Source organism: Erpetoichthys calabaricus, chromosome 7 (assembly GCF_900747795.2).
Source record: "Erpetoichthys calabaricus chromosome 7, fErpCal1.3, whole genome shotgun sequence".
Classification (NCBI taxonomy): domain Eukaryota; kingdom Metazoa; phylum Chordata; class Cladistia; order Polypteriformes; family Polypteridae; genus Erpetoichthys; species Erpetoichthys calabaricus.
The window spans coordinates 54,669,146-54,686,188 of NC_041400.2; the positions used below are offsets into that span (position 1 = coordinate 54,669,146).

General features: G+C 38.4%; 1 protein-coding gene across 1 annotated transcript in view; it reads right to left on the reverse strand.

The window, feature by feature from the left end:
• adgrv1 (adhesion G protein-coupled receptor V1) overlaps positions 1-17,043 on the reverse strand; it is a 697,787-nt gene that overhangs the window by 535,980 nt on the left and 144,764 nt on the right. The window contains exons 15-17 of the mRNA XM_051930189.1: positions 8,164-8,327; positions 7,748-7,871; positions 6,230-6,490 (exon numbers count right to left, since the gene is read on the reverse strand). Coding sequence (XP_051786149.1) covers positions 6,230-6,490; positions 7,748-7,871; positions 8,164-8,327 — 549 coding nt within the window. The remainder of the gene's footprint in view (positions 1-6,229; positions 6,491-7,747; positions 7,872-8,163; positions 8,328-17,043) is intronic.

Sequence of the window (17,043 nt, forward strand, 5' to 3'; positions counted from 1 at the left end):
ACTTTTTGGAGATAAATTTAGGTGAAGGAGCTTACACTCACACAAGTCAAGATTATATTTTATGAATGGTAATGGCAACTACAAAAGAGAGTTAATCATTTGTATTACTGATTAACTAATTCGGTACCACAATGGCTACACTATTTGAATAAATTTAAAACATAATTGAGGGGATCTGGTTCTTATGATTAAATTTAGCTTACTTTCATCTTGTTTTATTTTTTTAAAGGAAGTGTGTCATTTTGTAGCTTACTTTTCTTAAACAACAGGCTAACTTTAAATAAGAACATCCTTCAAACTGTACACTTATAAACTGCATAAAGATGCTTGATTAAAGGCTTATGTTGCACAAGTTCTTCCTGTTTTTCTTGACCAAGAAAAGGAATCTTTATTTGCTGTCAACAAACATCTTCTCATGCCATGAATCTTTGACATTTCACTATTTCAACAGTGAGTGCCTTGACAGCTAAAAGGAACTGCTGTTTTAAGGTTAGTGAATGATTTTATAACTCCTTTGATTCAAGGTAATAAAAGGATCAGGGAGTACTCAAACCCCAGGTTGTGATTTAGTCTTTTTTACAGTGCATTCAAAATCCACTGCTGTTAGTACAAACATGCAGTATACTAACAAAAGCTTTAGAAATTTGGGGCTTTCAGAAGAGTGCAATCAGCAGAGCTGTATAATGGCTTTAAATGTACTTGTTTACAGCGTTGTAAAATTCAAACCAAAATAAGGAATTTATTTCCCATGTTTCTGTCATATATTATATATCCATTTATCTACCCATTTTCCAGATTGTTTATCTTGCTGAGAGCCAAAGTAACAACAGGCTCAGTAGGACAGACAGCTTTCTTCTCTCAGCAACAAATGTTAATGCTTTCTGGGAATTCAAAAGTATTTAATGCTGTCGGTAACATAAAATCCTTCCATGAAGTCGTAATTCTTCTCTCAGTGGGTCACAATCCAGCATACCACCTGCTGTATGGAGACGACCTACTCAGAACCACCTAAAATAACTTCTCCTAATTTGGAGGAACACCACCTCTACTCCGTGGTCTTCCCAAGTCAATAAACTACTCATTTGTACACTAAACATTAACCTGTTCATTCTGAATAGAAGCCTATTTTTAATGTTTTAAGTACAAACAGATTTTTGGTTGGCTACGTAAAGTTTCCACAATAGGCACACATATTAATAGTCTAATCTAGCTAAACAGTCTCATTTCCCTTCATTTCTAAAAACGACTGAAGTTCTTGTTTACATGCATTTTAAGGCTAGAGTATATTCCAAATGGGTCATTACCACAAAATGTAAAATGACATTCTCAAACTCTCTTAATCCATTTCAGTGTTGTAGGGAGCAGAGCTAATCTGGTACCATTAGATGCAAGGACAACATCTACAGTCGCGCACACAATCAATTTAACATTGTAGATTAACCCACTACATATGTTTTTTGGATCTGTGATGAAAACTAAATCTAAAAACATGCAAAAAATTTGAAAACTCCATATAGACAATGACCAGGCACAGAACTCAAGATCGGGACAACAAGAGCCAGCAGTGTCAAACACTATGCTGATATTCATCCACTACACAAATTTATAGTAAATACACAGATTCATTTCTGATACTAAATTATCTTTAGAATTCTGCAATTGATTCACTAAGCTGTAAATACCAACGCTAAGTAATACAATCCTTTTGCTGCTCAATGCAGTATCAACTTGTCAGACTGGTGGAATTTCGTGAAGCTCTAGGAAATGGTCATTTAGCTTTGTCAATCCTATTCTCTACAACAACAACACCAACGTTTATTTATACAGCACATTTTCATACAAACAATGTAGCTTAAAATGCTTTACAAAATGAAATAAAATGAAGTTAATATAAAACATAAACAAGATTAGACAATAATGTTCAATGTTAAAAGTGGAACTTCATCAGAGCTTTCTCAGCTCACAACCTGCCTTAGTGAAATTAAAACCTGGATGGAGCAGAACTCTTTAAAATTAAATTGTAATAAAACTGAACTCCTGCAAATTGCGACTAAAATGCAACTTAATAAAATGAGCTCCTTCCCTGTCCATCTTGGCAGTGATCTCATCAGACCTGCCTCTACTGTAAATAATCTTGGTGTCATTTTTGATTCCTCCCTCACTTATTCCGCCCACATAAATCACATTAAGAAACTTTCTTACTTTCACCTCCGTAACATATCCCGTGTTCGCTCCTTCCTCTCCTTCTCTAATGCTGAGAAACTTGTCTATGCTTTTATCACATCCCGCATCGATTATTGTAATTCCCTACTGGCAGGTGCCCCTTCTAATCTTATATCACAGCTCCAGCTTATTCAAAACTCAGCTGCAAGAGTCCTTACTCGAACCAGCAGCAGCGAGCACATCACACCCATCCTGCTCTGTCTTCACTGGCTCCCTGTGTCTTACAGAATCAAATATAAAATCCTACTAATAACATACAAAGCCTTAAATAACCTCGCATCAAACTACATCAGTGACCTTCTCCATCACTATGTGCCTGCCCACCCACTAAGTTCCTCTGATTCTGGCAATCTTGTTGTGCCCCACACTAATCTACACTCTATGGGTGACAGGGCCTTCAGCTGTATAGCGCCCAGACTCTGGAATGACCTACCGAAATTAATCAGGTCAGCTGACTCCATGAATTCTTTTAAAAAACAACTCAAAACTCATCTGTTCGTTAAGGCTTTTAGCTCTACTTGACTTTATTACCTTTCTCTCAGTTTACTTCTCTGTCAAGATGCTCATGTAACCTGTATGTGTGTGCGCTAGACCATCAATTATGTTGTCTGTTTTTTTTTCCAGAATTTACTGTCTTAATCTTCTTTATTCATTTATCTGGTTTGTACAATGCTATATACTGTATATTCTGCTGTTCTTTATTATATTCTGTAAGTGCCTTGAGCATGGGAAAGGCACTATATGAATAAAATGTATTATTATTATTATTATTATAATGTTATACAGTATGTAACAAAGAAAAAGGTAAGGTATAATGGCCAGGAGAGCCGAACAAAACAAAATGTACAGGGGTTCCAAGGCCAAAAGACTGCCCAGCCCCTTCTGGGCATTCTACCTAACATAGATGTTCTAAATCAGTCCTTATGGTCTAGATCTCTAATTTCTTTTAATGTGGCATTATCTGTTCAACATGAAGACAAAGAACCACATATTTTGGCTTGCTTTCTATGTCTATGCTCACACTGTTATATTTTGAAAATGTTAAAAACGTGTTTTTCAAACAAAGGCAATCTTTGCTGCCCACACTAAAACAATTCAAAAACACATATGACATATACATTCTCCTACACTGGCCATGTGTGCATCAGCAGAAAAAAAAACATAGAAGTGATGCAGCTTCAAGTAATAATTTGCTTTTTCCACTTGTAGGCAGTATTCAAACTGTACAGGATGCGATTTAGATACATAAAGGTAAGCAACAAAACAAACACCATGGAAAGTAACTCCTCTATTTCTGTCATGTTAGAATATGGTTTTCTTCATCGAAAGGAAAACAGTAAAGACATGACACTTTGTAATTAAAAGGATCCAGTTAGGGAATGGCCACATAATGAGCATAAACCAATCACAATGTGATTAGAATCTGCATTTTTGCCAGTTAATACCACAATGGTGAGACTGCATTTTCAGAAGTATATGAATCTGGACAGCATCTTGAGAAGTCTCCATTTTTGGGGTTGAAAATGTGAGGATAGTGCAAACAAAAATGGATACTAATGTCTGTGTTTTTAAATGAAAATGTAATAGTGTGGACTGGGCTAAATGGTTACCCTTAACTGCTTTTAAATACTCTTTGTTATGCTTAACTGTGATAATGCTAACTGTAGCAGGCTATCTTTAGCTTTGACTGTCAGTTACTGTACAGCATGCAATAGATGCAGCAGGAAACTGTGTCCCAAATTGTATGGAATCAACATAGAGAAGAGATGAGTAGGGAAAACTAGAACCAGAGCAAAGGAGAGCTCAATCGGCATAACTCTTTGAGGTTTATTATACTAGATAAAACACTACTGGCTACCATGTATTATATGAGTGTCAAATGGCTTCTTTAGGCAGATGTTGAAACTGCTCCTTCCTAGGAAGCAATGCTGCATAGAGATTGTAGTACTGAGGTTCTGTCGTGTCCTGCAGATCTTTTTGTCAGGACATGTTAATGGACACAGCTGGACAAGGAATAATGCTGGCATGTTTCAAGTATTACTGAGTGATGGCAGTGTGACTGAACAGTGTTTCCAGAAAAGCAAAAGGCTTGCCTACCTACTACAGATGATGTAATTCTTCTTTTTTAATGGTGTGCCTATGATGGCCCTACTCTAAGGTGTGAATGAGGCATCTGACTGATCCATTCGCCTTTGCACGAATGTAGCCAAGCACCCCAATCAAACCCAGAGCAGTGCAGACTCTGAACGAGTGCGGGTGTACAACATGCTCTGGGGCCCAGTTACTTACAGTATTTAAAATCACGCTTCACCACAGTCCTCTTACCACAGCACCATTCAAGAATGTTGCTTAGATTGCATGGTTGTCTATATTGTTTCCATGTACAAATTTGGTGTTTATCTGTCCCAAGATACCGGGACTGGGATGAGGCTCTGCCCATGCTCCATTGACTTATGTGTCTTTTGTCGCAGACCCCTTCTATCTGAAATCTGTTGATGGGTAATGTTTGTTGGGCAGCTGTTATATGATGGAGGAGATGGAGACTAAAATAAAAAAGGTGATTATTGATAAACAGCTTTGCTTTAACATTTGCATACTTGACTTTGTAACAATCGTTTTCCTGTGTTCTCCTCACTTTTGTAAGTTGTTCCGTCTTTTCACCTTTGCTCTGTTTTTTTTATTTTTGAGTATTTTGCTTATTAATGTTTTGAATTCCTATTTTACTCTTTTTTTGCCTGTGTTTAGTTTCTGCTTTTCATATGGCACTTTTTGGAGTCATTTGCCTGTATCTTTTAACTTTCTCCTTGTTTGACTACTTGTCTGAATTTCAGATTTTGTTTTTGGTTCATGAACTTGTTAAATATATTATTTTTATCTACTGTTATTCTTGCTTCTTGGGTGGTTCACCCCAATCAGCAGTTTGACATTGATGTGCATGGTCTGCTGAGCTTGATGAAGTGGTGCTTTACGTAGCCTTCTGGTAGCCTTTTCTTGATACTAGAAAATTAACACCAGTCTAGATACACACATCAACTGAAATTAGTTAATGGTGGTTGTTGCAATGGATGCCATGAATGAATACCAATCCATGCTCTCTTAGTTGTCTTTGATTTGGACATCTTTAAGAGCAACATCAGTGTAGAATATGAAAAGTTTCGACGTGGATATGATGAGGGCCTATTTGACAGTCACTCTTTCTCTAGTCTTCCTGATTCTTTTTTGACAGGAATGAAAAACTTCTTGCAACCGTCATCACCAGCACAATTCTACTGTTATGAATTTATGGGCAACTTGTACCTCAGTGATATGGGGCTGACCAATTGGCCAAATGAAGACAAGCCATTCTGGTCCTATCAAATAAACAATTAAGAAGCATTTTATTTAAGCATGCCTAGTATGTTGTTGCAGTGCTTTAAGTATCTTCAACTAATTATTTTTGGACCTTGTTTGTTTATTGTCATATTTATTTAACTCAGAAAACTTCCATGGGGTTTCAGTTTTACTTGGATCACATAGTTAATTTGTATGTAAATAAACCTAATATTTCTTGCAAATCCTTTGCATTTCTATTTATTATTTAAAATGCAGTACAAATAAAAAAACTGGATGAATATTGTTGATTGTTTGAAAACTTTATATAAAAAATCCTAATTAAATTTATTTTTTCTGTCTATCCACACTTTTTATATAATGGTTTAATTTAAGATTCACAAGCTAACAAAGTTAACAGTAAACAGTAAAGCATCATTGATTTTAGAGTTCAAGCTAGAAAATCTCTTTCAAAATGGTAACAAAGGCATTAAGAAGAAACACTTACTTACTATATGATAAGTAGGCACTAAATATAAGAGTAATATTGCATGAACAAGTAATTTTTTTAATTTGTTGCTTTAGAATAACTTTTTAGGTAATGTACCACAAAGTATCATCTTCTTCTGATATTGGTACTAAAAAGTACACATGGTTAAAAACAGATCAGAACAAATAGATTTTGATAATACTAAACCTGTGGCGTTATAAAGAACTATTTCAAAACTCTCATCCTCTTCAGGAATGTCGTCATTCACAGTAGCAACAGAAATATTTTTCATCCACTCTCCAACTTCAAACACAATTAAATTCTCTTGGTATCCAGACACAATGTCTCCATCATTGGTGCCAACATCAACAATCTGGTACATCACAGTAGCAACAAAATCGGAAGATCCATTCCGCATGATGGTGAAATTTGCTGTTTCTCCTTCCTGAATACGTACAATAGGTGGACCTGGAAAAAAACAGAGTTTTAAAAATTGCATTCTTCTGTACACATTTTGTTCTGCTAACAGGGTTTGCTGGATTTGATTTGGAATGAATATAGTCAAGGGTGGCACGGTGGCGCAGTGGGTAGTGCTGCTGCCTCGCAGTTGGGAGATCTGGGGACCTGGGTTCGATTCCCGGGTCCTCCCTGCGTGGAGTTTGCATGTTCTCCCTGTGTCTGCGTGGGTTTCCTCCGGGCGCTCCGGTTTCCTCCCACAGTCCAAAGACATGCAGGTTAGGTGGATTGGTGATTCTAAATTGGCCTTGGTGTGTTTGTGTGTGTCCTGTGGTGGGTTGGCACCCTGTCCAGGATTGTTTCCTGCCCTGTGTTGGCTGGGATTGGCTCCAGGTGACCCTGTGTTCGGATTCAGCGGGTTGGAAAATGGATGGATGGATGAATATATTCAAAAGAAGAACTTATTTTGGAGAGGTCCTCAAATTGCCAGTGCAGGCAAACAGTTGCTTGAGGCATTATGTCACATTTGTGTAAAGTGCACCACAGAATTACTTGGTGCAGGCAAGGAAGTAGAGAGCAAGTTGAAGAAGACCCAAAGAAGTGCCTCCAAGAGACAAGTGTCAGCTGGAGATTCCAGCTGTGAACTTTTGGGCATCTGCTGTTCACTGCAAGGAGAAGACAACAACATGGATGCTAACAATGCTGTTGCATCCTTCAATATTAGTACATAGGTCTCAGGAATCTAGGGACATGTATGGCTGCCAGAGGAAACTCTCTACCAGGATGACCCAGAAGACAGTCTTCCGTAATTAACCTCTTATTGAGATTTAAAAGCTGTAACCTGCCACTTTCTTACTGCAATTGAAGTCAAGAGCTGAGCTGGTACGATATCTACAGGCAGAGAGCATGCTTCTAGAGACTGGTGAGAGAAAAGGAGAAAAATGGGAACGTGCCAATATTGAGGTGCTTAAGGCACTAAGATCTTTGGGCAATGGGCAGCCCAGCTGATAATCACAGACTTATCACATTTGAGTAAAAGGTGCCACAGAATTAGTAGGTTCAGGCATGGAAGTAAAAAAGATGTTTGGAAGGCCAGAAGAATTTCCTCACAGAGATAAGTGGCAACTAGAGAACTGTTATAACCAAGTTCTGTTGGGTAGTTTGGCTTTTCTGTGTCTTCTGATTCATCTAATTATTTGTGTTCTCCCTTTGAACATTCTTTAGTCTATGCATATGGAACTCATATGTAGACCCCATCCCATAGCTTACCAACAAAGTAAATTGGATAGTCATTTTTGGTAATCTGTAAAGTTGCAGTTGAAACATTCCCAAGTCTGGCACCTCCAGTTGCATTATACAGATTTACACTAAATGTTTCCAAATCTTCAGGCAGCTGAAAAAAAAACATTTAAAATGTATCTGATAAAATACATTCTCCTTTCATTCTGCTGTTCTGCATTTGTAATTTAAAAATGAATTAAAATATAGTCACTTATTTAAACCTAATCAAAATACCTGTGCATTTTCTGAACTTTCTTTATTCATTGGTGTTAACCCTAGGAGTCAATTGCATGATGCACTCACACTCATGCTTAGGCAACATAAGTATAAATTAATGTAACTAAAGCTGATAAAGATTTATTGGAAAAAAAAATATTTAGTGAAAAAAAATAAAGTAACATTACCTCATCGGGAAGAGAAATAAGAGTGATATTTTTTAAATTCTCATGCTGTGCAAAGTAAAGTGTTCCGAGGACAGGGTGGACATCTTGACTTAGTGATGGGCTTAAATACCAGGACACTGAAACTTCTCCAAATGTCCCACTGTCTCTTCTCACCATATATACAGCTGTTAACCATAAAATAAGAAGGTCACTGACAGATATATTATGAATAAGTTAGCATCAGTTCACTGTTAATTTACAAACTGGTCTCTTTGAACATAATACTTATTTCCATTTACGTTGTATAATGCAGTCTGCAAATAGACTAACAGTGCCAGATATTTTTCTGAGTTCAATCTAAATCTAAGTGATTCTCAATATAAAGTTTTCCATGTTTGGACAAACTTGCCATAATAATAACTGGCTTTCTCTTGAAGGTAAACCACTTTGCTTTTATAAAAACGTGGAGCTACCCGGGTTTAGCACAGTTAGAGCGGACAGAGATGCAAGTACCTGTGGGAAACACAAAGGAGGAGGACTTGCTCTCTATGTTAATACACTGTGGTGTAACTCTGGACATGTTAACGTCAAAGTCTCCACTTGCTGCAGGGACATCAAACTGTTGGCCATAAGTTTGCGTTTCTATTACTTGCCCAGAGAGTTTGGACACGTCATTGTTGTTATCGTGTATATCCCTCCTCGGGCGGACGTGGAGACAGCAAGTGACATCATCCATTCTGCTGTTGCTAAGTTACAAACACAACACCCTGAGGCGCTTGTGCTAATCGCTGGAGACTTTAACCATGTGACGCTGGTCAAAACATTACCTGCCTTCTCCCAGTATGTAGACTGTAACACCCGGGGAAATAAGACTATTGATTTACTGTATGCAAACGTTAAAGACGCATACAGCGCCACCCCGCTGCTTGCGCTTGGGAAAGCAGATCATAACCTGGTTCTGCTTCAGTCTCACTACAAACCAAAAGTGAGGGTCCTACCTGCAACCACACGATCATTCAGGAAGTGGACCCCGGAGGCTGAGAATACTCTGAGAGAATGTTTTGGAACTATTGACTGGGATATCCTGCAGGGATCACATAGTGAGAACATTGAGGAAGTTGTTGCCTGCACTACTGACTACATCAACTTCTGTATGGACATTGTACTTCCAGTAAGAACTGTACGCTGCTATGCTAACAACAAGCCATGGATTACAAGTGACATCAAGGGCCCTTTGAACCAGAAGAAAAGGGCTTTCAAAGGTGGTGATCAGCATGAGCTCAAGCGCATGCAGAAGGAACTTCGAGTCCAGCTCAGGACGGTGAAGGAGCAGTACAGGAGAAAGCTGGAGCAGAAGTTGCAGAATAACAGCATGAAGGAACTGTGGGATGGGATGAAGATCATCACTGGCTGCAGCTCAAAATGGGGTACCACCATCGAGAGAGACGTGAAGAGAGCAAACCAAATGAACAACTTCTTTAACAGGTTTGACCACTCTAACCCACTCTCACTCTCACCTCGGAGTACTGCACCCTCCACAAATCCTTCTGCTGATACCAGCATAGGAGAGACATCCCCACCCATAATTACAACAGCGCAAGTGAGCAGAGAGCTGAGGAGACTTCGTGCCAGAAAAGCAGCGGGTCCAGATGGAGTATCGCCACGACTGCTGAAGGTCTGTGCATCAGAGCTGGGGGGTCCTCTACAGCGCATCTTCAACCTGAGCCTGGAACAGGGGAGAGTCCGAGGCTTTGGAAAACATCTTGCATCACCCCAGTCCCAAAGGTATCACGTCCTAGTGAGCTGAATGACTTCCGGCCTGTTGCTCTGACATCACATGTGATGAAAACCATGGAGAGGCTGCTGCTTCACCACCTGAGACCACAGGTTCAACACGCCCTCGACCCTTTGCAGTTTGCATATCAGGAGAAGGTGGGAGCGGAGGCTGCCTCATCTATATGCTACATCGATCCATCTCCCACTTGGACAGAGGCAGTGGTGCTGTAAGAATTATGTTTCTAGACTTCTCTAGCGCCTTCAACACAATCCAACCTCTGCTCCTTAGGGACAAGCTGACAGAGATGGGAGTAGATTCATACCTAGTGGCATGGATCGTGGACTATCTTAAAGACAGACCTCAGTATGTGCGTCTTGGGAACTGCACGTCTGACATTGTGGTCAGCAACACAGGAGCGCCACAAGGGAATGTACTTTCTCCGGTCCTGTTCAGCCTATATACATCGGACTTCCAATACAACTCGGAGTCCTGCCACATTAACATTATACAAAGATATTGTCTGTTTTTTAACTACATTATTATCAATCTTTAATTTAATATTGTTTTTGTATCAGTAGGGTGCTGCTGGAGTATGTGAATTTCCCATTGGGATTAATAAAATATCTATCTATCTATCTATCTATCTATCTATCTATCTATCTATCTATCTATCTATCTATCTATCTATCTATCTATCTATCTATCTATCTATCTATCTATCTATCTATCTAAAAAGATTTTCAGAACACAACATTAACATTCATGCTTCAATTGATCTTTTTTCTTTTTTTTTTTAATTTAACATTTTTCACAAATTAAATGGCTAGCATAATGGATATCACTTTCTTAGCTTTTGCTAACATATAATAAGTGTGAAATCAAATGTACAGAACTAAAAATATTATTGGACCTACCTGGGCCCAATTTATCTGTCAGTCTATTTTCTTAACCACCTAATATGGTTTAGGGTTGCAGGAAGCCAATCCACCAGCCTGGTACAGTATGCACTCACACCTTGTTACACCGAGCCAATATAAAATAGTCAGTTATCCCAAAAAAAACACCTCTATGGCATGTGGGAAGAAACTAAAATACAAGGATAAAGCCCACAAAGACAAGGAGAATGTATAAAATCCACAAAGGCAGTAACCAGGATGGAAATTGAAGCTACTGTATGTCTCTGTGGTTATGTGAAAACATAACTAATCAATGATGTGAGAAAGCAGCATTAACCCCTGTAGCAGCCTTGTTAAAAGCAGATCAATGAATGACTGAACCCCAAAAACCACAGCCTTGTCATCTCTTTCTTCACTATATTCAGAGGATTTGACCCTTCCTCACTAATTATGCCACACATACCTAAATTTGGAATTAATAGGAAACTAAAAAAAACTCCACGGTGGATTAATAAAGATTTAAAAAAGAAGTTGCAAAGGAAAAAACTGCTTTATAAGGCATCGCAGAGCATATGAGAACATGAGGGCAACCATTAAGAAGGATATCAGGGTGGCTAAAAGACAGTTGGAGAGGAATATAGCAGATAAGGCGAAAGAAGACCCTAAGAGATTCTTTCAGTATTTTAGTAGTGAAAGAACAGTCAAGGAGGAGGTCAAGTGCATCAGAAATAGTAAAGGGGAATTAAAAGATACAGACAGTGAAATAGCGGATGCCCTAAACTTACATTTTTCTGAAGTGTTTACAAATGAGCAAGTGGATAACCTCCCAGAGGTAAACGCAACTACTAAGGAGGTACTGAGGGATTTGGAAATTGTAGAGGGAGAAGTGCTGCTCAGATTAAATAAGATGAAATCAAACAAATCACCAGGACCAGATAATATTTATCCTCATGTTCTTAAGGAGGCTAGTGAGTACATATATAAACCCATGACACATATTTTTAGGAAGTCACTGTGCACTGGAGAGATTCCGAAAGACTGGACAACAGCAAATATCATCCCATTATATAAAAAGGGTGACAGGGCAGATCCAAGCAACTATAGACCAGTAAGCTTAACATGCATCACAGGAAAATTAATGGAAGGAATTATTAAGGATAAGATTGAGGAACACCTGGCAAGGACAGGAGTTATTCTGAACAGTCAGCATGGGTTCAGAAGAGGGAGGTTGTGTTTTACTAACATGCTGGAATTCTATGAGGAGACAACAAAAGGATACGATCAAAGTGGAGCAAATATTATTTATCTGGACTTTCAGAAAGCATTTGATAAGGTGCCACATGAGAGGTTGGGCATCAAATTAAAAGAAGTGGGAGTTCAGAGTAATGTTTTTAGATGGGTGCAGAATTGTCTCAGACACAGGAAGCAGAGGGTGATGGTGTGAGGGACCTCATCAGAACTGGCCGATGTTAAGAGTGGTGTTCCACAGGGGTCAGAGCTAGGGACGCTGCTATTTTTAATATATATAAATGATTTAGATAAGAATATAAGTAACAAGTTGGTTAAGTTTGCAGATGATACCAAGATAGGTGGATTAGCAGATAATTTGGAATCTGTTATATCATTACAGAAGGACTTGGATAGCATACAGGCTTGGGCAGATTTGTTGCAGATGTAATTTAATGTCAGTACATGTAAAGTATTACAAATAGGAAGTAAAAATGTTAGGTTTGAATACACAATGGGCGGTCGGAAAATTGAGATTACACCTTATGAAAAGGATTTAGGAGTCATAGTGGACTCTAAGCTATCGACTTCCCGACAGTGTTCAGAAGCCATTAAGAAGGCTAACAGAATGTTAGGTTATATAGCACGATGTGTGGAGTACAAGTCCAAGGAGGTTATTCTCAACCTTTATAATGCACTGGTGAGGCCTCATCTTGAGTACTGTGTGCAGTTTTGGTCTTCAGGCTACAAAAAGGACATAGCAGCACTAGAAAAGGTCCAGAGAAGAGCGACTAGGCTGATTCCAGGGCTACAGGAGTATAATTATGTGGAAAGATTAAAAGAGCTGAGTCTATACAGTTTAAGCAAAATAAGATTAAGAGGTGACATGATTGAAGTGTTTAAAGTATGAAGGGAATTAATACAGTGGATCGAGACTATTATTTTAAAATGAGTTCATCAAGAACACAGGGATACAGTTGGAAACTTGTTAAGGGTAAATTTTGCACAAACATTAGGAGGTTTTTCTTTACACAAAGAACGTTAGACACTTGGAATAAGCTGCCAAATAGTGTGGTAGACAGTAAGACGTTGGGGACTTTCAAAACACGACTTGATGTTTTTTGGAAGAAATAAGTGGATAGGACTGGCGAGCTTTGTTGTGCTGAATGGCCTGTTCTCGTCTAGTGTTCTAATGTTCACACAGCTCCTTGTTTGGGCACCAGTTCTCTTTTGACTGGACTACTGTAACCTCTCTCCTGGTGGGACTTCCCTTAACTGCTATCAGACCTCTCCAGCTCTTCCAGAATGTAGCTGCTCAACAGGTGTTCTCTGTTCCTTGCTTAAGTCCTCCTACTCCTCTCTATTGGTCTCCATTGGCTTGCTTTTGCTGCAAGGATCCAGCTCAAAAACTATATTTCTCTTAATGGTTCTGGTCCTCAATACCACCAGTTCTCCTTATGGCCTCTCAAGAAGTTGCTGATCTGCCTTTGACTGTCTACTGACCGTCCCTCTAGACACTGCTTCGGTTTTTGCTCCAAAGTTGTTGAATGAACTTTCTTTATTTAAATTTGAATGGAACCCAATTTCGTTGTGTCTAGGTTTCTTATAAAAGCATATCTTTCACTAAATATTTTAGAACTGCTTAGTTTCTCCTCTAAAAGGTAGCTGTTGTTGCACAAAAAAGAGTTTAGGACACTGATTGTTGATGTATGTTGGCTTCAGGTATAATTATGTAGTTGCTCTAAATCTTTTGTACTCGCTTTTTATCTGGTTCTCTGTTGCTGTTGATACTTACATCTTCATTCTTGTATGTATTTAATTTTCTCTGCATATTGCCTTGGATAAATGATGTCTGTTAAATAAATAATATTTTAATCCATAACCGTAGCCGACATCCTAAATGTACTCAGAAATTGTCTGGATGAAATACTTCCATATTTTAGCTTTCCTCATCCATATAGGACTATTGAACTAATTGGTCTCCATTTTTTGGTAGTTTTTTATATTAAATGCTAATTTTAAAAGATCCACAACTAAAGAGAAAAAAATAAAATGAAATGCATGATCTCCTCTATCTCCCTACCTTTCATCATGCCAACTTGTAGCACACATTTGTTAATTCTCTGGCTCACACGTGATTGGAGGGGCGTGCATATTTTAACAAGGCAAGCCCTTCTTTCTTTAATGAATAATTCTGTGTGTATGTGTCTGTGTGCATATTCCATGCCATCATGAAAGCCTTTTGTGTACTTTGCTTTGTTTTTCTGAATTCTCGTGTACCAGACCTTGAATGTTTCCTGACAACGCTCATGCCTTTAGCTGCCTTTAAATACTTGTTTGCTTTATCTTTTTTTGTTTTTTCTTTCTTCCTTCCCCAGTGATCCACATTCTGATAACACGTCACAATGCTGATATGTGCCATCATCAGATAATACTAACTTACTTAGGAGTAACCATTGCTTACAAATATTACATACATTACAAAGCTACAAACAACTGAACTTGGAGCGCAGACTATGCAGATTGACTAAACATGAACAACTCATTTTCTCTAAACAACAACACACAATCCCACAAACTGAACTGTGAAAAAAGCATAAATAAATTTCTAATCTATGTGACAGTGGCTCCATATTTGTAATTGTGTCATAGATAGACAGATAAGTTGGAAACTTTATTGATCCCGAAAAAAAAAATTGCAGGGTTATAGCAGCAGACAAAAAAGGCACACATATACATATAATAAGAATTATAAGAATCTCAACTATACTAATAATGTACAAATAGACATACAACAAGAATGATCTGTAAGTATTTTAACAAAGTGTAGGCATTCAATAAGTGTAGAGTGATTAGAATGGCACAAACCGATCAGCTACAATTTCACTGTACAGGATGTCAGTAATTAGCACAGTATATTGCACATAGTATCATTGCCTATTAAGATGTACGCTGGACCACCTTAGTACCATTCAGCAGACAGAAAACAATACTCTGTGAGATACTCCTTCGTTTAGCCAAAATGTCATACAAGGGGTGAGAGTCACTGTCCAGAACAGTAAGCAGCCTGATGATGAGCAACCTTTGTTCTGCCACTTCCTCCAGTGAGTCCAGCCTGACTCAAGACTGAAGCAGCCTTTTTATTCAGATTGTTTAGGCTGTTGGCATCATCTGCACAAATACCATTTCCTCAGCACATTAACACATACCAAAACACGTTGGACACTACAGAGTTGCAGAAAACATATAAGAGTGGCCAAACCACATATTTTATGGTGAATACATAGTGTATAACACCCTTGCTATAATTTTAATTAAATCATACATGAATATATATGATAAGGAATGATCCCAGAGGCAACATCAATAATGTACAGCAAGCAGTAGTAAGTTAGCACAGACAAATGTATGTAATATCTGATCGAAACAGGGGTACAGGACATACATGCAGTATTTACTAACCCTGTAAAACTTGTGTAAAAGAATAAAGATTTTTTTTATTTGCATAACACCATTCAATAGCACCATCCTGAAACCAACACTGGGGCTGAACATACTTATGTGCCTATCCTATAAAACTGGCATGTGCTGCAGTAGTTGTAAAATTATCATTTGTGGTTTAGTATGTTTTTTTCTTAAGAACTAAGTCAACATAAATAACAAAAAAAAAAAACAAAAAAACAAAATCAAGTATTGTGCTATCAATAAATTTTTAATGCTAGAGAATCAAATGCCTTTAGAGATAAGATTAATTATTGCCTAATCAACAAGTACCAGTCCTTCATACACCAGAGATAAGAGATGGGCTACAGTATTGTGTCATGGGTAGGGCATCTCATCAATATCCCCAAGGTCTGGCCTGCCTTTGACATTAACAACAGAAGAACATGATTGAGTAATGGTAAGGTAGCAGACACTATAAGGATGAGTTATGGGTCAGTTGAATCCATTCTTCAAGAACAATTAAACCACAGCAAGATCTCTGTGTAGAATGTTGACTCCTTAAATCAAGCATCACAGCATTCAATGCTTCATACTACTCATTTTCACTGGGATACATTTAAGAAGCATTTCACAAGTCGAACACTTGGATATATCATTATAATCCAGAGTTCAAGCAGCAATCAAAACAATGGAAGCACAATAATTTCCAATACCAAAGAAATTCAGGGTCCAAGCCAGTGCCAGCAAGATCATATGCACAATATTTTTAATATTTGATGCAATTACAATACTTTTGACTACCACTCAATCACTGTCTCCTACTCTATTCATATTAACATTGTTGTTCTGTTCCACCCTCCAGGTTCATAAAAGAACTTCCTCGATGTGCTGCTCTCCCCTCTTCCAGATGAGGGCAGTCCAATTCTTGTCCTCAGGGACTGAACATCCACCTGGATAGTCCTTCATCTACAGACTTTCTTTCTCTTCTTTCCACTATCAACTTGACACAATTCCACACCCATCCAACTTACAAAGCTGGAGGAACTACACATCCACAAACATAACTGCTATTCCATTACATATACAGTATCTGATCACTTTTTCAATCAGTTCTCTCTAGTCCTTCCCTCTTTTTCTACTGCTACTCTTCCCACCCATTTCTCTTCACTAGTCTCCTCTGCTCTCTCCTTCTGACCACTTCTCTTTGATACCAATGCTGCCACTGACCCCCTGTGCTCAACTTTGTTCTTTTGCCTTGATGTTGTTTATCCTCTCTCCACTAGGCCTGTGTGTGAAGGACCCTCTTTTCCTTGGCTTTCTGAAGTTCTATGCAGTCTACAGACAGAGCATAGGACATGGAGGAAGCCAAGGGCCCGGGCTGACCTAGATAAGTATCAATCTCTTCTGTCTTTTTCCTCTTCTTCTACTATTAGTGCTAAGGTAAGTTTCTTTCTGATACTTGTGGCTCGTCCTCAGCTTTCACCTCTCCTTAACCCTCTAACGCCTCCAATTGTCCTCTGCTTTCACCTCTCTCCTCAACCCTCCACCGCCTCCAAT